Source organism: Platichthys flesus, chromosome 9, assembly GCF_949316205.1.
Source record: "Platichthys flesus chromosome 9, fPlaFle2.1, whole genome shotgun sequence".
Classification (NCBI taxonomy): domain Eukaryota; kingdom Metazoa; phylum Chordata; class Actinopteri; order Pleuronectiformes; family Pleuronectidae; genus Platichthys; species Platichthys flesus.
The window spans coordinates 23,973,585-23,998,507 of NC_084953.1; the positions used below are offsets into that span (position 1 = coordinate 23,973,585).

Consider the following 24,923-nt stretch of genomic DNA (forward strand, 5'->3'; position numbering starts at 1 on the left):
ATTATGACAAAACTCCTTTCGGTACTTACTTGTACCGAAAGGAAAACACTCTAGAATACGAATAGATAAGCATATCAAAATGAAAATTGAATTGTAGGAATTGCTTAACAAATAACATAAGATAAAATAAAATTCTTAAAATACTCATATATATATACTAAAAATATTAATATGAATCCTCTGCTGTCCTCAGGCCTTCAGAGAGGCTGTACCAGAGACGTAGACCACAGTGATAAAAAGATGCCTCTCTGTGGATTTTGTTCTTACTATGGGTTTTACAAAAACTGTTGAACCAGAAGACCTGAGGTTTTTAGAAGCTTCACAGTGCAACAGCAAGTCTGATATATATATGAGAACATTAAAAGCTTTACAAACCAGTAAAGAGATCTTAATATCTAATCTGAAGCAGACAGGTATAGTCGGCAAAAACTTTCAAATTGTTGTAACGGGTTCTCTCTTTCTGGTCTTAGTCAGCACATGTAAAGCTGAGTACTAAAGCAGTTCAAGTTGAAATATACTTTTTCTTAGGGAGACGAGAAAGCCAAGCATTACAATAGTCCATCCTGCCGGTAATAAAAACGCTAACTCAGAAGCGGTCACACCCCAGCAATGTTCTTTAGATAATAAAACACTTTCTAAGACTGAGTAATTAGAATTTCCTGCTGGTGGCGTTGGTGAAAAACTTTTTTACTAAGCACAAATTTATGTCAAAATGTATTAGGTTTTATATGCAAGTAAAATCGTAACGTGTTGTTTGTAGAGATTCCTAGTTATGTAAATTTGAGATGAAAGCGCTTAAAAGTGTATTTTTGTGAATATTTAATATCACAAGGGAAAGATGGGAGAAAAGAGAATGGTGGACATGGCATAAAGAGAAGAAAACCTTGAGTAGAGTTTATGATCAGATTCATTATTCATTATTATACATTTTATTTTGCATTATTATTCAGATTATCAGAGTCTTCAATGTGTCTCTAGCTCAATTTGCAATTTGAGTTATGAATAGAAACCTGTGTGTTCAAAGAAAATATTCAAATGAGTGAGGAGACACAGATTACCTTTTAAAACCATTAACTGGCATAATTTCGCAGCATGTAAGAAGTTTTGTCAAAGCATACTGGAGTCAGGGTTGCACAATATATAGAAAATCGATCGACATCATAATATCAACGTGCGCGATACACGTATCGCAAAAGACAGCAGCACTGCAATAAATAGTGATCCATTCGCGGTGCATTCACACTCTGCATGTTGATATATTTGGCCAATCAAATAGAGCCCTGCTGCCCTAAAATATAAATTAAAGACATTGAGATCATTGACAGGTTTTTCCTCATAGAAATCATTGTCAATAGGAATAGACAAGAGAAAACAAAGAATATGTAAACAGAGAGTGAGATTTGACGGCGCCGCAACGATCCGCCTCCTACGACTAAAAATCTACTGTGGAAACTTCGTGATCACTTTTGTCAGGAATTGGCTAATGGCAGTCTTGGTGTACAACAATAAATCCTATTAAAAATATTCAAGATGAACGTAGCATAACTTTTGGGAACGTCCTGCATACACCGTTTTACCAAGTGCTGCACTGTGCTCTCGCTGCTCATTTACGGTTTTTAATGACATCACGTTATTAGCTATGTAACCTCATGTAACTTAGTCGCCCCTCGCCCATACTGTCAGATGGTGAATGTATTTCCGTCATGAACGTGGATGCACAGTAGTACATCCTATCTCAGGCCGTAGATGACGTCACAGACTGCTGTATGGTCCGAAACAACATTTTGAAACTAAAACGACCTCTATCCAGACGTACATTTTAGCTCGGTAACAGAGGTCATCTCTATACGTACTAACCCACCTGAAAACACCTGATCATTCACATACACTGGTTGTGTGTGCCGGTGTAAACAGGGAGCAGTTTGTCTACTGTGCAGTCTAGTGCAATGATGAAAAGTAGGAGCAGGGATTTATTTTATTGCATCGACAATAAGGAACTGTTACTTGAGTCCTGAGTGTTACGACCCAGTAAGGAAGCAAATGTGGGTAACTGTGGCGAACCTTTGAATCGCGTTTACTTCCAATCTGCGAGAGCCAGTGAGTGAATAAAACATCTGCTTTCTGTGGCGAGACAAATCTCAGCATGGCTTCGCACCGAGTTCAACTTTGTTGAACTTTGGCCCTTGATGTTCACTTCGCACATGTGTTTGTGTCACCGAGCACTTACACATGATCCTGGAGTTTTTATAATAAAATGGGAAAAGCAGCAAGTCTGGAGTCTAGTGTGGATGGCAGGCGTAAACATAGCAGACACAAACAAAAACTTCACACAAATGTCAATGTCAGGTTTTATGCCGGCAGTTTAGTATGAATGGAGATGCAGTGATAAAGCATCTGGAACATCCATAACTTTCTGTTCATGAAGGCTACTGGAGTCTGTTTTGCATACACTACACATTCCCTCCTAAACAAACCTTCAGTATGACACAGCGCAAAGATTTCAGGATGTAAAGCAAAATTTGAATCCAACAGCCCCATATCTGGCTCTACTTCAAAAAGGCTTTTAGCTTTGTATTCAAATCTTATGTTTTCCCACATTTCAATAAGGATATACTCTACCTCTGGATAATGATATAATGGTGAATCACATTTCAACCACTCTGACTTCCTTGCTGCAGAATGTCAACTGGTTAGGTTTTTTCAAATCTGGCAGGCGAGAGAGTTAATCAACGACAACCCTTACGCATTAATGGGCCCTCAGTATTCCATACCAGCCCACACAATGAACGAAGAATATAAATGATGTTGATTCAGGAGACCATGAAGTTGAAAGGGTGGAATGAGGGACAAAATAGGAAAAAGAGAATGCTTGATTCTCACCCAGCGCCACTGTGCCCATTAGGAAAGGTTTCCCCATCTGACTGAAGTCACTGCTGCTCTGAAGGCCGACCTCTGACCCCACTGCAAATGTCACAGCCACCTGAGACACAAAGACAGACACACAGGCGATTTGTGACAGGTCCTCTGAGATTCATTCTGTCAAGGTCCAGTTCAAGATGAAGGTGGACAAACATCAAAGTATCTGACTTGAAAGCAGGTTGATAAACTCCAAGAAATAATAATACAACATAAAAAAAAAAAAAATTGTAAAATAAATCATTAATTGTATTTGCTAACATTTTAATATAAAGAAAACATATGTTATTCTGTTTGAATGGAAAAAGGGAAAGCATCAGTTAATTTTGTTTATTTTGTAGCTAATGTAATATAAGCAAAACTTTTTCATAGTTCAAACTTTCGCAGGCAAAGATTACAACCAATCCAGTAAGTCACCTCTTCTTCCTCCACTGTCAAATGCTGTCTCAACTTCATGCAATTGTTCTGGAAGTCTGAACTATCCCAAAAAACCAGACCAAAGTTCAGACTGATCAGGAATGAGACCAATTCTTTGGGTCGGAACAAATTTCAGTCCGTTGATCGGACGAAATCCGAGGAATCTTTCACCGCTATTATTTTGGTTCAGATTAAAATGAAAAGTCCAAACGTCTGAGCCAAAAAAGGTAAATGTGAAACACCATTCATTTCATTTGATTTAATAAGACCAAAGTGAATATTAATCCTTTCAAATTAAACAAACTCTTTAGAACCTCATCAGTTATTAACCAAATCAAGACACATGATGAAGTCAGTGCAACAGACTGACCTTGGAACCTTTCCAGCCCTAATCATTATTTCATTTTCATGTTTTAGATCTCTACTTTGTCTCGTTTGATGTGTTAATAATAAAATCATTTTTGGTATAGTGCCATAGTTCATCTGGTAGAATGGTCAAAGCGGCGGAGAAGGGAGAGAAGATGTGTTTATTGAGACGGACAAAATCCAAACACTGAAAGCTTCAGTGAAACCACTCAGCTACATAGTGAGATCAGGATGCTGTGCAATATCTAGGTAAATGTGTGTCTGCAGACTGCGTGTGAGGCCGAGAAGAGAGTGAAGAATGACCTTTGTGCTTTCTTGCAACACCAACAATCTGTGGTCTGTTTGCTAATGGACAGAAAGAAATGTGAACACTGTGGAGATAAAAACACCCTTTTAAAGCCACAGGCAGGAAATGAGGGTGAAGGAGGAAAAGATGAGAGTGGAGAGATGAGAACAAGCTGAGAAAAGGGAAAGCAATGAAGACAAGGGAACAGCACACAATTCAACCAACCTACAAATGAAGAGGAGGGAGAGAAAAATGGGAAATACGAAGTAAATGTGGAGGAGAGGGGGTAAAATCTGGTAGAAATCCTGTTTATTAACTAAAGCTTTTTTAAGTGGCCCGAAAATCAAAGAGAACTCTTTAATTTTCATCATGTCAGAGTGGGCCGCTTTCATTAAGGCTGAATGAAGGCAAAGAATGGACCATGTTTTACACACACTTGCACACACCCACACACAAATGCACACAATAAACCTGGCTGCATTGCCCTCGTCCAAGCAATTTGAACGCCCCGCACCAGGTTGCAATATCCCCCTGCTGTCATGGGAGCCTACAGCATTAAAGGTTCAATGACAACTTTATTAGAGGTGAGGGGCTGGAGTCTTAACCAATTATAAAGCCTGAATAAATGTCACGCTAATTATTTCCAGAAAGCCGTGAAATTGTAGTCGATTCTCTGTGAATAATCTACCAGCCAATACAATCCCACACCTCAGTGCAGGGGATTCATTTAAAAAGTATGTGTGTGTGTACGTGTGTGTGTGTGTGTGTGTGTGTGTGTGTGTGTGTTTGTGTTCACCCAAATCTCTCTGTGTGGCTGTGATGGTCAAAGCATCATTCAAGCCTATTTAACAATTACCTAAGAGAGGTTTCATCAAGGTGTATCACCTTCATCTCAGGATCCACTGTTATTTCATTCATGTGCAAGTTTTTGGAGGGAGAGGGAGAGGAGAGAAGAGGAGAAGCAGAGGAGAGGAAGAGGAGTTGAGGAAGAGGGTAGGAGAAGTAGAGTGAGAGGAGAAGCAGAGGAGAGGAAGAGGAGGTGAGGAAAGAGGGTAGGAGAGGTAGAGAAAGAGGAAGAGGAGAGTAGAGGAGAGAAGAGGGATAGAGTAGAAGAGGGAGAGGAAGAGGAGAGGAGAAACAGAGGAGAGGAAGAGTAGGTGAGGAAGAGTGTAGGAGAGGAAAATAAAGAGGAAGAGGAGAGAAGAGGTAAGGAAGAGGGTAGAGGAAGAGGAGAGACAGGGGGAGAAGAGGAGAGGAAGAGGAGAGGAGAGAAAGAGGAAGTGAGGAGAAGGGTAGAGAAGAGTGCCAGTGAGGAAGATAAAAGGGGTTTGTTCTTTATATTTCTGAGTAGTTTTTGTAGTTTCCTGGCAGCCAAGCGGGAGATGACAGGATATATGTGGGAAATAGATCTGAAGGTTGTACATTCACACAAATTAAACTTCCAGAAAATGTGTTACATGGAGAATAAGAAGATGACAACATTGGAATTGTGTAGTTTGTAGTTCTGATTATATTATATTATATAAAGTAGAGGCATGTAATTCAACGCTAAGTTATGATTTCTCTGGTCTTATTCATAGACTGCAAAGATGGATGACGTGACAGATCCCCCAAAGTGAAGCAAAAGCATCACGATTGACCCCCGGTGGCTGGCTGCAAAATAGATCACAGAAACATGGACCAATTTAAAAAGTCAATGCAAACATTTTTTTTTTTTCAAAGATCGTTATTGTCATTTTAGGTTGTTTTTATCACACTGATGTTGATGGTTTGAATTAGTTATTTGATGCTAAAAAACTGGTTGCATCATGATTGACAGCTTACACTGTCTCATGATTGATCGTGTGGCAACATTGACATGACGTTGTTATCTCGGCACCATCCCAATCTTTACTATGTAGGTTTTCAGATGGATGGATATTTTAGTGTCATATCTGAAAATGCGAAGAAAGTGGAGACGTGTCATCCATCTATATTTAAAGTCCAAGGTCTTATTCAGTTAAGCACTTAGTGTGCATTCTTTTACACAGCGAAAAATCCAAGCAAACCAAAATGTATCATTACATATCACATGAAATAACCTCCCTACTAAAGTCAAAGTACATGTCAAATGTATTTTTGTTATATATATATATATATATATATATATATATACATAGCTCAAGTTCTCTACTTATTTGATGTTAGAAAAAACTTATTTCTGGATAGATGGAAGAATCTGAGACATATCGTCCATCTTTATATACAGAAAAACAAACTGCCAGTGTCTGTCTGAAACCCATCAGATGCTTAAATAGGCCTTTATCGCACAAGAATCAATCCTAATCAATAAAGCTGCCCTAGGGGGCTACTTACAGCACCCACTAAACACACAAACACACACACACACACACACACACACACACACACACACAAAAATTCCCTCCACAGACCTCCAACAAACCCTTATTTAAATCCTGCTCAAAATATCAGTCAACTTCCTAAGTTGTTTACTGCCAAGGTTCCACATTCACTTTTCATAAAGTTGCCTTAAAAGAAAACAGCTAGGCGCCCCATTCAGAGTGAAGAAACATCTCCCTCAGGCCATTGTTTGGATATTGGAATAAATTAGGGATGGCTTCATTTTGGATTATGCTCCTATGAAGGGAGGAAATCAAAGAGACCACAGTACTGACTTCGTTTGGAGAATATTTTGGGAAAACCACTGGAAAAACCTTTTCAACACATTATCTACTTTAAATGTGAGATTTTTCTTCATTTTTGGTCTGTTAAAAATTATGTATGTGGTGTTTAGCAACTGGATAAGTTGTTTGCCAATTAATAACTAGTAATATTAAAGATAACTGCCATGCATTGGCATAATGCATTCCCTAGCCCCTTAACCTAACCCAAACCATCCAAACTTAATGCCTAATCCTAATTCTTACCCTTACCTTAAAACAAGTCTTAACCCCCAAACATTCCATTAAAAGGGGGTAACAAAGTGAGGACTGGCCAAAATGTCTTCACTACCTAGGTTGTAGACTCAAACCGGTCACACACACACACACACACACACACACACACACACACACACACACACCCACACACACACACACACACACACACACACACACACACACACACACAGATGAACCTGTTGCTTTTCAGCTTCTTTTATCATTAATCACACACGATCAAACATAAATTAAACTCAACATAACACCCTTTAAATTGAGCTTAAACATATATTTATGAATCATCACTATTCATATTCACCTAGTTTAAAGAGCCACCTGTCCACAAATGCAGTAATATTCATTCTTTAAATAAATAGGCATTAAGGTATAATGTGCCAGTCCCCAGTAACTGTGTGGTTAATACATGATGTTTAATCATTTAATTATATGACAAGTAGTTTCAACCAAGAAATTTGATTTGTAAAAAAGATATTTATAATACGAGCAGCTGCTTATCACTAAAAATATTACCCCACTGTTTCCACTTCGCATGATATTTACAACAGTGAGACTTGACCTGAGACTCTCCATCTCTGTATGTGCGGCTTCTGCTACCCTCCACACATTGTTCAAATGTTGTAAATTGGCACAATTATTTAATATTTGTAAAAGCAACTTATTAATTTTCTATGATAACTATCATCAACTACTATTTGTAATATTACTAGGTCAAGTTATGCTCTCGTCCAAGATGGTTTCTATTATTTTAGGTGCAAGTGTAGTTCAAGTTCTAAACCTGATTTTTTGGAATGGGCTGTTTATTTGACCTGTGGTAATGGTAATTGCAGATTTCTTTCTGAGACCTGAACAATAAACTGGACTGGACTGATCATGCCAGTGCACTGTTGAAGAAGGGCCAGCGCAGACTGTAACTCAGGAGAGTGAAGTCTTTTTGAGTGCAGGGGTCGCTCCTGAAGACCTTTTATGAGTCTTTGGTGGCATCTGCCATATTCCACGAGTAGTTGGCTGGGGCAGCAACATTTCATCTGCTGACAGGAAGAGACTGGACAGACTGATTAGGAGGACCAGCTCGGTCCTGGGATACCACCTTGACCCAGTGGAGGTGGAGGGACTGAGGAAGATGATGGTGAAGTTGTCTTCTATTTCCCACCCCCTGCAGGACACCAGCACATGGCAGCTCCTTCAGCAACAGACTTGTTCACCCTAAGGGTCTGAAGGAGAGGTATCACAGGGTGTTCCTTCCTGCAGCAGTAAGCTGCGTTTGCTTCATTTCTGTTTATGTGTGTGGTTTGGAGTGTAAATGATTAACTGAACTGGTTTTATTTTGTCATGAATTACATGTCAACTATTTCAGGGGTCTAATAAGCAGAGATTCTCCAGACCCAATTTAAAAACTATTCAAAATAGAAGCTCCACAATTTCCCTCAATACAAACCAATGGAGATCAGCACCCACAGCACCTGTGAATCTTTCGGCCAAAAAAGATTAAAAAAAAATGATCAATACTCATCAAAATCATCTGGTAGGACAGATGGGATTGCTGATGGGCAGCCAATGGCTGCCTGATGCCGTAACTTAAATGAGGAGATGGAAGAAGACAATTTGGTCTAAGCGACGCCCCCACAGACTGCAAGGCACTGTTTGTCTGTTTATTCAATTTTAATTAATATTTAATTAATGTTGTATCCAACACTGCACTTTCTCGGGCCACAAAGAGTAGATATTGCAAGTGTGAAGCCAATAAGATGAGCTATTGGCAAGATATGTGTTCCACATACACACAGACACACATTTGTGAAATTAGAAGTTAGATTATCACACTGATGTTTGCTCAAGTGTTAATTTTTCAGTTTGATTCTAATTAGTTACATGACGCTATAAAAACGAGTTGAGATGTTTTTTAATCACCTATTTCTGTTGTACTAAGATGAAAGAGCAAGGCCTGTCTTTGTGAAGAGCTGGCTGTAAAAATCATAATGTGTTGGGAACAGGGATACCTCAATCATCTCCTCTTTTAGAAGAATAATAGAACATGCATTTCCACCCCTCAACACAGGTGTCCCAGCTGCCTGAAAGCATCATTTTAACTGGCTGTTTTGGGAAATGGTTCTTGGTGGTATTCAGCCCAGTCAGCAGCTTCTTAAAGCATATAACTAAACATCACTTTAATGTCACGCTCAAAACATTGAGGACAAGGGCAGATGGTTCGAGGCAGCGTTTCTGCCGTTTTGAATTGAAGACTAGGCTGGTGTAATTTTAAAAATAGCAAGACCATTGCAATATTTCCCTCTAAGGAAGAGCAAAGGCCCAATGATCACAGAGCCTGCCCCAGTCAGTTGGTGAAATGCTTGTTATTGAACAGAGCCCTTTTTGTCCTTGTTGCTGGAGGAAAGGACAACAAAGAGCTGGGTGTCAGCTTCCAGATTTGGCGAATGTGGCAGTATGTATGTGAAGCAGCCACCTCGGCAAATCTAATTCCACTATCAGAGTCCTCTAATGGCCAAAACAAAGAAGTGAAATCAGCCGCATTCCAGCAGTGTCGAATTAGAGAAGCTTGTAATAACATTAGCTTGAAGCCCTTAGACCAAGAGAAAGAGAGGAGCAGACAGGAGAATGATGAGGAAACTGCTGACAATGGCTATGGCCTCTGCTGTGCTGAAAAATAGGAGAGCAACTGACCAAAAGTGAAGTTTGGGATTTTCCAAGCGGAGGAAAGATCTGCCTTCTCTACTTTTGCTTTTATATAATGAATAGTTTTATTGCCATATGATGCAAGTCATAAATAAAGGTACATCAGTGGGTACCTTTCTAGTAACAATGGCAAAAAATGGCAATAAAATAATCTTTTAAAACATTTTATGTCTGTGATATTGGCCTTGATGTTTACAGCGGTCACTGTCTGAAGGTCATACTTTACCCACCCTTTTATTTGGCATGACATCACTTATTAAAACCCTTCTCCCCTTTCTTTCTACCCCCCTCTATCTTGGCAGCTCAGGGAACTGGAAACTGCTGTTTTCTTTCAAAGTATACCAAGATAGAAACATTAATATTTCAGCCATAAAGAGAAAAATCACATTTGCTGGGCCATAAATGGATGGTGCTTGACGATGGTGTGCTTTATTCTGGTGCAGTCGGCCTTGCCTGACCGGCTCTCTCTCATATTGATGCAGAGTTCAGGCATTGGCTCTCGGTGCCCTGCTCCACAACTGGGGCTCTAAATCTTTGCACCCCACCCCGTTTGGGACTTAGCTCGAGGACACATTTCTTTCACACTGTGTACGTGTATGTTTGTCTTATTGTGTGTATGCGGACACACAAGAGTGACTTTCTGTGTAAATGTCTCCATCTACAGGACGTAGATGAAGAAACAACCATCAAAAACAATACAAATGGCAAATGCATATTCTTCGGGTGTTTTGATGCTAGTTTAGTTAACCTTGTTTTAAAACTATAGGCTTCAGAAAGGACAACAGTATATCCAGGACCACTGCGGTACAGCTTTTATCACGTTTAACAGTGTGTGTGTGTTTGTGAGTGTGTGCCTTCAATGCAATCTAAAATCAATCTGTCCTATTTCTCTATTGTTTGTCAAGGACAGCAGATCCTTCAGGGAGTCATAAAGGTTCCACTGGCCGCCTCCTGCTCTGGAGGGATGAAGTCATTGATCTGATGTTGGTGTGTGGAGAGCTGAGCCCCTAAGGCCCCAACACCTATTCATTCATCCCCACTGTGGGACTCCAGGACAAGGCACTGGCATCAGTGTACATTGTACGTGTATCACATTTCAGCAGCGAATGATAAAAATCTGGCACAACGTGCACTCTATCATATTCAGTGTCAACAGCTGTATTCTAATATTATCCAGGTACAAATGCTGATATTTAAATGTACTCCCTGTTGTGCTATTGAGCTGCTGTTGATTATCTGTCTCACAAAAAGTTAAAGACATACACCTGAGACAGGTTGTGAATTACAGGATATGTAATATATATGGTGCTGACTTTCTGTGAAATGGAAAAGCCAAATGTAATGTTTCAAGATAATGCTTGGTTATGTATTACAGAGCATCAAAGTTTCACATCAGCACATCTCAAATGCGGTGGCGGGACACTGGTAAAGGGCAATGACAAGATAAGACAGGTACTTAAATTCATGTGAAATTAAATGAGATGTATAAATAACTCTCCCAAAACTGAATAAATAAGGAGCCAATTAAATAAGTAAGTAAGTTACAAAAAATCCGCCCATGGGAAATTTACTTCAAGTGAGATAAACACTTATTTATGACTGTAAAAAGTCTATTCCCTCTATACAGCTTTTTAATGGATTCTGAGGTAGGTTTGCTTAAAACTTATTTCAGTGTATTTTTCTGCTGCCTCTTGCATGTTAGTCTGTCTTATTCTCTTATAATGAGAAGAGATTCAGTCATTGAGCATTGAAGTCAAAACATCTCAGATAGTCAGAACTAAGCATGTACACAAGTGAGGTTTTGAACCCCAAACATTTGCATGTAAAAATACAGCAATATGCTGCTATCTCAAAGAAATGAAAAAAATTATAATAATAAATTCAGAGTTTTGTGGTTTAATTTAAGTTGTTAATGAGTTCAGTTTTCACATTGTAAGATGTTTTTTCTTTTTTCTTATTTTCTCGTTCTTTCTTAATACGAGAACATTTTCTGGCAATAACATTAGATACAGTGTAAATGTAAATCCTATCAAATTTTAACGTGAAGATAAAAATTTGAACAAGAAGATCTCAATAATCTGCTATAACTGTTATAACATCTGCTTCCACAAAATAACTAAAGCACCTCATAAAATAAACAAGGTTATGACATTTCTTTGATAGTACAACTAAACTAGTCAAGATAATCAAACTCGAGTCTCTTTATCCCAGGACCACAAGTGACATGAAAACATTAGGTTTTATAAGAAGGTTGACTTATGTATCCTATCGGAAAATAAATATTCTGATATTTCCATGAGAGAGAGGAAGGCTGAATCTACTCAACATGGATTTAGCAATTAAACCTGATTAAGGCTCATTTCTGAACATCTAGAACAACAACCAGCACCAACGAAAACAGGGAACTTAAGAAAAATCTCTTTTCTTACTTTGGTGTTCCTTCCAAAAGATCACACACTACTTAACTACTGCCTGGTGTAACAGTAGGAAAGCCAAGGCTGGCTCCTACTCTGCCGTTGGGATATGACTTAATAACACTGACATTGATCTCTTCCGGTACTAATCCCTGCAGCACCAGCTCATCTGCCAGTATTTCAATGATTGAGCTAAACTGACGTGGTTTATAAACTGCAGAGGAACAAAGTTAGAGGGCACACGGGAAAACAGAGAGCACTGTCCTCAGGGAGACTTTATGTAATGAAAGAATTGTGACAAACTGTCTTCAGCAACAGAAATTGCAAAGTCAAAGAGAGGCAAAACTGTGGAAAGCTGCGTAAGCACTTCCTCCAGTGACTGGAACATTTTTTTTAATAAGTTAGGAACTCATGTTTTGGTAAGATGGAGAGACTCACATGTACAGCAGCATTTTGAGACACAAAAATAAATAACAAAGGGCAAATAACACATTTAGGTGTTTAACAGTTTCACATCAGCGACGGTTGTTATGTATTTGATTATAAAGAGGTACTATAGGTTTTCCTATGCCTCACTAGAAATGTAAAGTAAAAGGGATTAGAGCTTATCCACAGCACATTAAACACAGAGATTTTTTCTGCATTGGCTGACCTAATTTAAATGTCGCTGGAAAAAAGCTAAATCTTTAATCTTTACATGCATATTTTATATAATAATTACTTACATTAAATAATCATTGGCAGTGTCTGGTCTGCTAGTGCAAAACAACTTTGACTCTCACTGAGCTCTGTAACCCAAAGGGCCACCGTGAACACATAAGGGACAATTGCACTGTGAGATGATGGGAACAGGCAGTAATGTTGTTGTGGCAATGTCACTAGCCACCGTGGGTCTCCCAACAACAGCCAGACAACAGCCGCTCTCTGGTTTCAGTATTTCTATTACAGAAACCCCAAAACAACCACCATTAATTCAATGGTCAAACATAAATTGCCCCGGCACATAACTGCTCCCTGGCTATGTCTGTCTCTCGAGCTTCTTTCAGACATGCACTGAACACTGTCTGGCCCCTTTTAACCTTTTAACTAGGAAAAGTAATTAGCGAACAACACTGAGCTTTGCCCTGGAACAACTGGGGGTGCTCTGATGAGGTGTCTAATGATGATCATAGTTAAAGAGAAGAGAACAATAAATAATGTATTTATCATCAGAACAGTTCTCTGGATATAAGGCTTTTTGCATGAAATTGAGGGAAACATCGAGGGTAAACCACACATTTTATTTTTTTAAATCATATTTTACTTTCTTAAAGTGAAACACAGTGTGTCTATTAATTTCCCAAGGTGCAACGGTGTGACAGTGTGTCATCATGGGCGACAACTGGATGACGCTACGGCTGAGATGCCTCACAATGTCCTAATAGAAAGACTAGCACAATCGGTTTGGTCACCACTGTAGTGAGCGAACAAACATATACACAGGGAAAAATAGGGACTACTAAACACTAAAGACAGACATATCTGGTGAAATATGTCATTACCACTATGCACAGCTGGTTCAAAGTACGATAAGTTACTCAAGCTGAATGAACACTGAAGAAGTTTGTGTTGGGCAGGAAGTGTTCTCTTCTAAAAGCAGTTTCACAGATAAGAGAAAATAGGTCAAATCCACAGTTTAACGCTTGCATGATTGGCATGAGAGCTTTTCATAAAGGTAGACATAAATAAAATAAAAAACTAGAAATTCCTTCTTATTAATTTGTAGAATAATTGTACAAAATATAAAGCATGTTACAAAGACTTGGGCCAACATCTAACCCAGTCTATATCTTCCACATGGCAGCAGCAGGTGTAGCAGCTCTCTTCTACAGCTCTTGGAGGCATTGTGCCCACGTGGGACGTGTTGGTGGTGAATGTACAAGCCTAAAGACTTCAAGAGCTCCTGTGCTGAGTGGCTCACACTCCCTGATGTTGGCAAGCACTGACCTGGAAAAGCCCCAAACCACCAGACAGAGAGTGGGAGCTCAACAAGCACCACAACTTCTGCAGGAGGCGAAAAGTGTGCGCCACCACTTCCATCCATTTTGCCAGCATGACCTTGTGCAGATACAAAGCAGTCACAGGACATAAAATCCATCAAAAATTCCCTAAGGATATCCACTTTTAGTGGGTGAATAAAGACCAAGTTGAAGAGTCTATAAAGCATGAAGCGGGAAGGTGAAAGAAGACTCTTAGAACACTTACTTAGGTTTTGTAACCAAATAGAAAGAGGCAGAACATAAGACACATAAATCATAGTGTATACAGAATGTAGGCATTTGCCAAGAACACATTTTTTTTTACTTCGTCAAGCTCTGTGCTTCAGCACATTCAATTTAAAATAATGGATATGACATTAGAATGTTAAGTCCCAGCTTTAACTTGAGTAGGTTTACATCAATATATAAAGATGCAAAAAGCTTACAAATTACTCAAAGGCTAGTGAAGTCTAGAAAATAGCGAATAAATAACAGAAAATCAATTGCATGATGATGGAAAATTCCCCTGACCTCACCCTCCTGGTCCAAATATTAAACTGGACCTGTGCAAACATTCAGTTGGTATAAAAACTCAAAAGGTGTTGGTCCAGTTTAGGCTACTGTAAAAATAACATAGATACTTCATCAATAAACCCATTCGCTACCGGTGAATCCTCCTGAGGAGCTCCTGCTAATTTCTCCTGCTATTTTATACTGGGGGGCTGGCAGGAGAAACTCAGAATAACGTCCAGACCTTCTCACTCAGACATTTGCGTTCTCACATACAGCCCCTCTAGATATTGTCAGGAGAATATCCGGAGTTCAGTGCAGGTCAGAAAGTGGCTTAAGTCACAGGTATATTCATATACACAATACCAATAACAGAACTGTCACCTTTGACTATTTTACTACATAACTTAAATCATAGCAGAGATTAAAATCAGTCATTGTAGAGGTACAGAAATATTAGATCAGATCTGAAAAAAGCTGTGTCTGACAAGTTGATACCTTATAGTAAAGGTCGGTTATCTCAAAAATCGGTTACTATAAGAAAATGATATTTTAAGTACAGTTAAAAGGGAATTATTAACAATGCAACTTTGACAAATAGAAGCTAAAAATGGATTATCACTGTAACAGGCAATGATTCACAGTGATTCAACAACAAATCCATTTAGCAGTTGCAAACTTGACACGACAACACAATCCATCTGCATCAAGCTGCCATGTTAAGTGCTGTAGTTACTCATTAGCAGCTCAAGCCAATTAATCTCAGGAGTGTTTGAATATGCAAAGGGTAAATGGACTTCATTGTATGTAGCGCTTTTCTAGGCTTAACTACTCAAACTGCTTTACACTACCACATCCATAAAGCACATCTGTACTTTAGATGAGGCCGATTCAAGGCTCAATCACACCTTCGGAATCAAACCAACGACCGTCGGATCAGGGGACAACCCCAATACTACTAGTGCTATTAAATATCATTGTGCACGTATGTGAGGGGGAGATCCATGACATGCGTGTGAACAGGTTACTATGAAAGTATAAATCTCCACTTTTGATTTAATGCTGTGTTGCATCGGTCTGTATTTTGAATATAATGTATGAATAATCTCTTGTTCCATTCTGTGTAATGGACAAAACTGATACAAAAGTAAAGTGCACAAAGAAAGAATTGCACGTGTCAAAATTCTTTTGTGACAGAGAGAGAACAAATTAAATAAGAAAAAAGTATCATATTGAGAATGTTATTGTTTTCTCACAAGTCTAGCAACTGCAATAAGAAGTTTAATCTCTGCTGCATGTGTCTGTTTCTCTCCTCTTCTTTCACCATGTTTCTTTCACCTACTACAGAAACCACCTCTCCTCTCTCAGCTGCTTTGTCATTGTGGTTTGTATCGAGGCAGATGATAACACATGCATATTTAATACCCTTAAATCAGATGGTTGCTTAATTAATTTATAGTATCTGGACACATTCCATTTATCTTAACCGGGATGTAAAGCAACACATCCTCTACCTAATAGTTCTAATAGCTGTTATAATGAGGCTGTTAGTTCAGGAATAGAAATGAGACGAGCTCTTAAAGCAGGAATGCTGATATATTCCTCTTTAATTATGAAAGGCTGCACGGCCATAAATCTATATTTGCTCCAACTTTCATGGGATTAACTGAATATCGGATTGGTGCACGTTTGATAAAATGGGCCACCACACAGCTGCAGTCACATCAACACGCTGCATGAAAGGTTTGATTAATAGTGAAATGCATCAATATACAAATGGTCAGTCACTTCACTACTAAACCAGGTTAACTTACACTGTGACAGATATGCAGTATAATTTGACACAAAGAAAATGAAACTAGGAACTACTACAACATATAGCATTTAACAATTAATACCCGTGCTTTAAAATGAGTTTGCCCACACTACGCATGACCACATGAAAGTGCAGGTGCACGCAAGATACATTCAAAACGGACTGTAGTCTAATCAGTCAGACCAGCTCATGGTTGTCAGGGACACATTGTGACGACATTGAACACAAGTGAGGGTAAATTGCATTGACAATACATATATAACAACTATGTTGGCAGTAAGTAAGGTTATCTGATTAGAATAACATGTCTGATAGTAAAGTGTAACGACCTGGCCTGGCAATGCTGATATTCTGCAAAACAAACTCTTTCCTCATGCCTTTGAACCTCTCGTCCACGTGCAACCGTTTAACGCAAAAGACCCTCTAAAGAACCGATTTTCTTTCATAAAGCAGGTAATCCAATAATACTGATCATAACTGTCACTGACATTTCTACATCATCAAGATAAAAACAACCCATGCTGCTGTGTACATGCAGAATAATAACACAGGCAAATACCAAAAAATAAGATGAATAATATTAGAAGTCAAAAGATATTTACCGTGACCATGAGCAGGATTCCTTTCAGCAGGGTGAGCACGGACGTGATTGGCTTGATGACTGTGTGTCCCAGTAAAATAGCGAGAGTCAGAATCCAGGTGAAGGCCGGAATCACATATATGTGACTGTTGAGGAAACACACACACAAATGTTGTTATTAAAGATGTTGTTATACAAACAGAACACTCTGCTTTGTCGCGATCCACAAACACCAGGTGCACATGGCTGAGACCTCCCCAAATGTGCAGGATGACACAAGGAGTCCTCGTCAACAAACCAACAATGATGATGATGAGTTGACTGCAACAAATAAACAAGAAAGCCTTGTGTCGTGTAACCTTGGCGAAGAACACCTGTGGGTGCCAAGTATGAACCACCTTCCGGGAAAAACACCTGCCTCTCATTATCAAAGAGTTGGTGTTGGTGTGTTTGCTGGAAAGCCTGACAACAAGTCAAAATGCCTCCTTCACAGTTTGTATAGACGACGATGCAAGACTGTTACAGGTGCAGAAGAACTGAGAAACAGTGTATGTTGAGTCATAATATGTCTGCTTCACCAAGTTCATAAGACAAATACTGTAGGTTTTTTACTTTAAGATGCAGCAGAAAAGATACGTGATCAGCTAAGATCAAATAATGTAATGTATTTTTCGAGATGTTTCAAAACTGAATGAATTGGTTAAAGTCAGCACAACCTCAGCCAGCCATTAAAGCCACTAAGCTACATTAAATCGTTGAGTTGTTATGGCTGGAGAAGCTAGTAAGAGCAGGCCACATTTTGAAAATATGCAACTTCTCCTGAAGCCTAGGTGTCCTAATAACTTCTAATTGGAGTTGGTGTAAAGTGAGACAGGTCAGCGTGGGAGTGAGGAGGGAGGTCATACAGCACGGTGATAGCATGGAAGGTAGTGGGAACGCGACAGTGAATTCACGCATTGGGGAAACTATTAACCAAATTAATGACATGAGCAAAATAAGGTCGGTTAAAGGTTCTAAATGTCCGTTTGTTTACATTTTCGGTTAAATGCTCAGCTCTAGCTCCTTCACATCCTGGAAATAATCGTTATGTTCTGGTGCACGAAAAAAACAGATATTTGCAGAAGGGCGAGATTAAAATGCTTTTGTTCTGTCCGTCCTGCAGCTGCAACAACAAAAAAGCTAAATTCGCCAACTTTGTGTTCCCACGTTTATCATTCTAGAGTCAAGTTTCTGTTTACAGCATCTGGTTGAACAAATGAAGCCCCAAATTTATTTGCCTCATCTGCGTACAAGTATGTCCTCTTCTACAAGGAATATAAACATTTCTTACAGTCCATGCAGCTTTACTGCAGGGGAAAAGATTTACTGGGCAAATCTTACTTCACTTGAAAGTGCACTTGACGTTCGTTAACTGGCCTCATTATTAAAATATGTGTTACGAGATAGAAAAAGTAAGAATTAGGAGAAATATTATAAGATAAGCGCACTGGCTGAATGTGTATGTGAATGGGTGAACTTGTAAACTGTACTGTAAAGCACTTGAGTGGTCATCAAGACTAGAACAGTGCTGTATAAATACAGACCATTTAGCATTTTACTGATGTTTAATGGGTAAAGACAGTGTTTTAATCTTAAATGTTTCAAGCTCTACAGAAAATGAGCACTCTTAATACCTAAAACTCGATATTAAGACACAATAATCTGCTCCCTGAGTTGGGACTGAATCCTCGTTAAAACGTTAAACCTTGCAGCGCTCAGTGGGGTTTGCTAACAAGACACCCACTATTTTATAGAAGTGGGACTGAGAGGAGAGTTTTTGTGCAGAAACCTGCAGTAGCCTATCGATCGCTGCCCCTCGGGAGGAGGGAATACGGTGGTTTATCCAAAAGAGGCTTGCCCAAGGTTTTCTCACTCCAGTAACCCTGCACTCCCACTCCCGCAACGCAGCATCTCCCCTGGCTCTGAGCGGGGGGATAATGAAGCGCCCATGCATGGCAGGGAAGCGGTCCAACCGACCCGCAGAGTGTGAATAATATTATCTAAGTATTTACTGGGCCATGACAAAGTAAATTAGTCCTGTTAACTGATAAAGGTAATTATAGGCTCGGGAGAGGCAAACATCAGGGTGTGTGTGTTTGTTTGATTCATGATTTAAAACTACCATAGGAGTTAGGCAAATAACGATAACACACTTCAGATTAGCAGTATAGCATTTAAACTTTTTACATTACATTACATGTCATTTAGCTGACGCTTTTGTCCAAAGCGACTTACATTTTTAGTACACTCAACATTTTTTTTTTTTTTTATGAGGGGCCATTTAGGGGTTCAGTATCTTGCCAAGGACACTTAGGCATGCAGATGGGAAAGAGTGGGATTCGAACCAGCAACCTTCTTGTTGCAGAGCACCCACTCTATCCCCTAGGCCACGCTCTCCACGCTCTTTAGCCTTGATATAACCTTATAACCTTCAAGGTAATACAGGCTTAAGTGGAATCTTTTATGGATCATTAGTAAACATTTTGAGTTGTGATATCTTCTTGAAAAATTGTTTAAAAAAAAACTCTTAACTTGCCTGAGCCTTCTGTAACTCTTGGTGCCATACTGTAATGCCATGGACATTGCCCATGGTAACCATGGCTTTTAGAACCAGTCATTTTCTGATGGGAATTTAGTAGGGGAAAAATCCCACTGGTCATATCTCTTTCTTTTCTGAAGACTTTTTTAAATTGTGGGGATTTAGTTGACTTTGGAGGGTCTTACTGAACAGAATGATGCAAATCACACAAACAAGGTTCATGGTTAGCACATATACTGTAATACAGAATCATAAATACATTAGTGTCATTTGTGCTTGTTAGACATAACTATTAACTTTTATTATGAATCCTACGCACTGGTTTATTAATAAGACCCCAGAGATCACTTGGACATTTGCATTCTCTTATGCAGATCTTCAAGACATCTATGAAGTTCACTGCATGTCTGAAACCAAGTGTTTCTTTAAACCTTAAACATGTTACAATAGCACTTAATGTTCATCTAATTAACTCTAGACCATGGTTACCTTATTTTTAATAGTATATTCTGGTGGTGAGACTATGTGTCACTTCTAACTGTTTCAGACAGTTTCAGACCTTTAACTTCGGATGATGAAGATTGTCTGCAAAACTAACCTCAAACCATATTTAGTTAATTAACGCATCTAGAAGGACTCATGTTAGTCAGTTAGACCAGTTTCCCCTCTTGACAGTAGCAGTTACACTGTTGGATGAAGTTAGTGACATGTGAGAAGGCTTAGACAACTATTCATTAAAACTTCTGACTGGAATGACTCATCTAACGCCCTCCAAAAAAAGAAATAGGGGCAGCCTATAGCTCACTTGGGGGAACAGCTGCCCGATCGAGGCAGTGCCTCACCTATAGCATCCCGGGTTAGATTCCGACCCATCCTGTGCTGCATGTCTTCCCCCACTCTCTGTCTGCCCCCCTTCACAGCTTGCTCTCTGTCCCCTCCAAATAAAAACAATTTAAAAGAAAACCAAAAATACATAAAAAAGAATATATAAAAAAATAAAATAAAGAAATAAAACAAATCCTGTGATAATGCTATATTTTTGCCTCAGGGATACATGTCTTCTACTTTGTGTGTGTTTGTGTGTGTGTGTGCGTGTGTGAGTGTGTGTGTTTGTTTTAATTAAAATAAATCCTCCAAGTTCAAGCGCTTCCCACTCTAGTGGGCAGTTGCTGTCTTTCAGGGTTGCAGTGATTTTTCAAATATTCAGTAATAAGAAAAAAAGATTTTCATTGTTTACCCGTGTGCCCTTCAGCAACTCTACACTGACAAGTTGCTTCAACTTTTAGCTTTTTCAGGGAAAGAAAGAAGGAATGATGACTGATGTGGGAGACTGAAGATTTGTTAATAATCCTTGTTTCCGCCTTTGATGTGAAAACCTGCATTGACACTACAAACAATTATTTCTACCCAGAGAAAAGTTTGACCAATTTCTATATTTGAATCACTGACTGTTTCATTCTACTCCCTCCCAAACACCTTTAGGTGCTGCTAACCCTAAAAGGAAATTAAGTAAACTAAACCAAACTATGAACGATAACAGCACCTGGTACTGGTACATGGGAAAATATTAACGATAGAAATACTTGAAACCCTCTGCTCCCAGTGAGCATGCTGGAGGTGATTATGGCCTTTATGAACATGAAACATTTAGGCCCAGTGTTTAGGTTTTAGTGGAATCTCTCAGTGTCACGTTTCTGCTTAAATTCAAGGTCTAAAATAACTTCTGTAAGATTTGTATTGCTTTATTGTTGCTGGGGACTTTTTTAAATTTTGGCTGTGCCATGTCTCTTACTTTTCTGTATCTTTGACTCTGTTGAGTTTCTTTTGCTTTGTGTCTGATTACATGCTGTCATGGGAATTTCTCAATAGTCAAGCACAAGTCATTACAATGTCTTTCTGGAAGTTTATTCTACATCTGCAGATGGGCATCAATGTACAAGACCATGGGATAGATTTCATACAATGAGCAATGACATACAAGAAAAAGCAGCACTTTATACATCTCCAAGCCTCTCCTAGAGAGGAAACAAATGTTATCCATCAACCTCTTCGATGTGAAGCAATAGGTGATCAATATCTGTTTCAAGATCCCTTTCCCAATGTTTACAACCACAAATCCCCCGTACTGTTAAGTCTTTGTTAGGTGACCCTGTCAGTGAGGAAGTCATATAACATAAGTTTGAGTACAACCCTGACTTCTCAGGGAGACATGTCTTATCTTTCTAAACATCAAAGTGGTTCCTCATATCAATCATTGCCCTAATTGTAACATTTCTATCACAATGCCTAATTAGTTACAAGTGTGACTTGTTATTGTCTTTACTTGTGTAATTCCAGTGTTTTCCTGGTGAGTTATTATTATTTTGTTCTATATGTCGCTTTTACTTTTGTGTGTTTTGAATTCCTTCATCTGTCTTACCTGCAAGTGTACCACAATTTCTGAGTCATATTAAAGTATGTGTAAAAAGTCATTGGTTGCATCTGCATGGGGGTCCTTACCTGGATCCAAACATAATAATCAGCAGAGATGGAATATTATATTCATGACATTTAAATGTGTGAGAACTACAACAAAGCTGCACTCCACGTTCCGTCTTGCCTTTTGTTTCAGCGCCCACGTTATCAGGTAAGAGCAGCCACACTGTGTGTGAGACGTGTGTCTTCTGTGCTTGAACTATGGCTTCATACCGTATAGACCTGGCACTTGTTGAGTACATAGACGGCTTTTATCAGAAGAAATACAGTAAGTTCTCTAGCCATTTCAGAAACCTCACAGTTCTGCCGCAGGCACCCAGCCATCATGCTCCCTGGGTCCAAAATACACGGCTGTAAGACACAGCACATCCATATTTCTACAGTGGCCCAGAATAGACCTCAACACTGACTCTACACAGACAGTTCACATTTGCATACTGTATTTCTACATAGGTCCCCCTACACACACGGCGGATTTAGCAATTTTGGGGCCCAAGGCAAACACAGGCATTGGGCCCTCTGCATCTGTTTTTCTCCACCTTTTTTAATCCTTATTCATCTGGGAAAGTCAGTTGGTTTGTACCGAGCTGGAGTTTCTGTGTCCTCCTCCACTCTGACCTGCTCTCCCTTGAACTAATAAACACTAATCACTAGTTATCAGGATCTGATCTGCACATGAAGTAAGTTAGTGTTTGTTTGTTTTCGCTCCAGAGTTTATGAGGCTGTATTTGAATATCATGCAATATCACTCGTCAACATTATACGGCTCAGTTCAACACGAGAAATGAACAGAAACAAGTAGTTCATTTTCATCTGCATGAACTGAACTTTGAACTCGTTCTTTTTAAGTGTGAACCGGCACAACACTGCTCTGCTCAGTCTCTGTTTACACCCTGAGTCACTTCTGTGGCAAGATATTGGAATAGTCCATTGTAGTGGGGACTGAGGGGGGTTGTTGAGACACTAGTTACTCATAAATTACAGGCATTCTGATGCCATTTTAGCATATGGATTTTCAGAATGAATGATCAATTAACGAAGAGTAAAAAATAAAGTCTTAACCATAAGTTTATTAGCTGCTTTATGAGGCCCCCTGGTAGTTCAGAACCCAAGGCAATCGCAAACCTTTGCCTAATGGTTAGGCCAGCCTCTGCCTACGTATTTTGAAGGTGAGGATGATGTGAGGATTACTCGGTAGGCAGCAAACTGTTACTTCACTAAAGATGCTGCTCAATCTTTACAAACTAAACCTAGAAAAGACACCGTAAGGAAATAAACAATCAACTGCATCACATCAGTGTCACAAGCTGAAATGTTGCAGAGGATAAACAAAAATTAACAGATGCTTAAATCTGAGCCTGAGTAGATTTGTTTTTGATTAACAAGGATTAATATTACTACTATTAAGTAAGAAAAATGTATATACATAAACATATATATATATATATATATATAAATAAATAAATAAATAAAAAAACAACAACAGATGGTTGTTTTTGGAGGAGTGGAGGACTTACCTGACATTAAGAAGAGCAGCGTAGGCCTCACTGCCAGCCAAGACATAACTAATCCCAATAGAAATACTGGAGAGAGAAAAAGGAAAGGAGAGGAAGAGGTAAAAGCAGAGAAAGGAGAGGTTTTTAGATATTGAACAATGATTAGTCATCTACTGTTCTGGTTAATTCCCTCTAAGATAAAGTTAAAAGTTGAATACGCACTCCTACGTAGTTTCATGTACTTGAGGCGATTAAACAGCCGTGATATTTTAAATAAAAAATAATTTCATGTTTGAAGGAAAGTCCTTTGATCCTCCACAACTTTTCAGTCTTATATTCGCTCAAAAAAAAAGTTGCCTTTGGGGGCTTCCTAAAGCAAATTATTTGGTCATATGTACTTTTAGCATCACACACTCACAACAAGCCCTAAAACACCTTTCAAAAATACTGTGCCTTCGTAAATGAGGTGGATTTTGCTGGATGTTCACATTTTTTATTTTTTTTTAATCGGCTTCAATCCGAACTGTTTTTTAAAACTCAACAGCTGCTACATTCCTTGTAAACTTAAGCCTCTTCCACCCACACTTTTAAATCTCCTCCTTTTCAAATAATAAAAAGGAGATGCCCGCAAATTTAGGAAGTTTCATGTATGCTAGACTCTTCATCTATAGCAGTCCAAGGCATATTTTTTGCTTTTTAAAACATTTAACTTTCCAAAGATGCAACGCGAAGAAGAAGAACCTGTGAAGCTGCAGTATGATTATTCAAACCTGAGATGTAAAGGGAAGCGCATCAGGGAATCAGGGCACATTTTATTATACTTTAAATAGAACCTTTTATTCTATTTTAAAAGTTCTGCTCTCCCAGACAAGACTTGACTAGTACACAGCACCTTTCATATGTCATCTAATTGAATGAGTTTGCAAAGAGATTGATTGGTGTTCAGGTTTCCCTAACCCAGGGGTAGGCAACCTTTACTATCGAAAGAGCCATTTCGCCCCCTCTTCCCCCAAATTAAATCTTTCTGGAGCCGCACAACATATTTGATAACACAGGTTATAAAGTTATGTACATATAGTTATACAATATATATAAAAACTATAGTTTGTTGCATTTATTAAATAATAAAACGACAATAAAAAAACTGTTGACATTTAACTGCTATTTGTACCTGTTACAAAATAGGAAAACACCAAACTCTTATGAATTGGAGAACAAAATACATGTGTGGGCCTACTTTGGAATAAATTAAACACAGAACTCAGCTTTTTTTGCTCATCTCCAGCTTGGTACTTTTCAGCAGATGCTGTGTGCTTGCTCTGGAAATATCTTTCAACATTATATTTCTTATTGTTTTCTAATTACTCGCCACATATCAAGCATACATGTAAGACAGCATC

At 38.9% G+C, this 24,923-nt stretch overlaps 1 protein-coding gene across 1 annotated transcript in view; it reads right to left on the reverse strand.

Moving 5' to 3' along the window:
- Nucleotides 1-24,923, reverse strand: part of si:ch211-51h4.2 (uncharacterized) — a 101,069-nt gene that overhangs the window by 46,235 nt on the left and 29,911 nt on the right. Inside the window, exons 7-9 of the mRNA XM_062394794.1 lie at nt 23,545-23,610; nt 16,997-17,120; nt 2,881-2,980 (exon numbers count right to left, since the gene is read on the reverse strand). Of these exons, the coding sequence (XP_062250778.1) occupies nt 2,881-2,980; nt 16,997-17,120; nt 23,545-23,610 (290 nt within the window). The remainder of the gene's footprint in view (nt 1-2,880; nt 2,981-16,996; nt 17,121-23,544; nt 23,611-24,923) is intronic.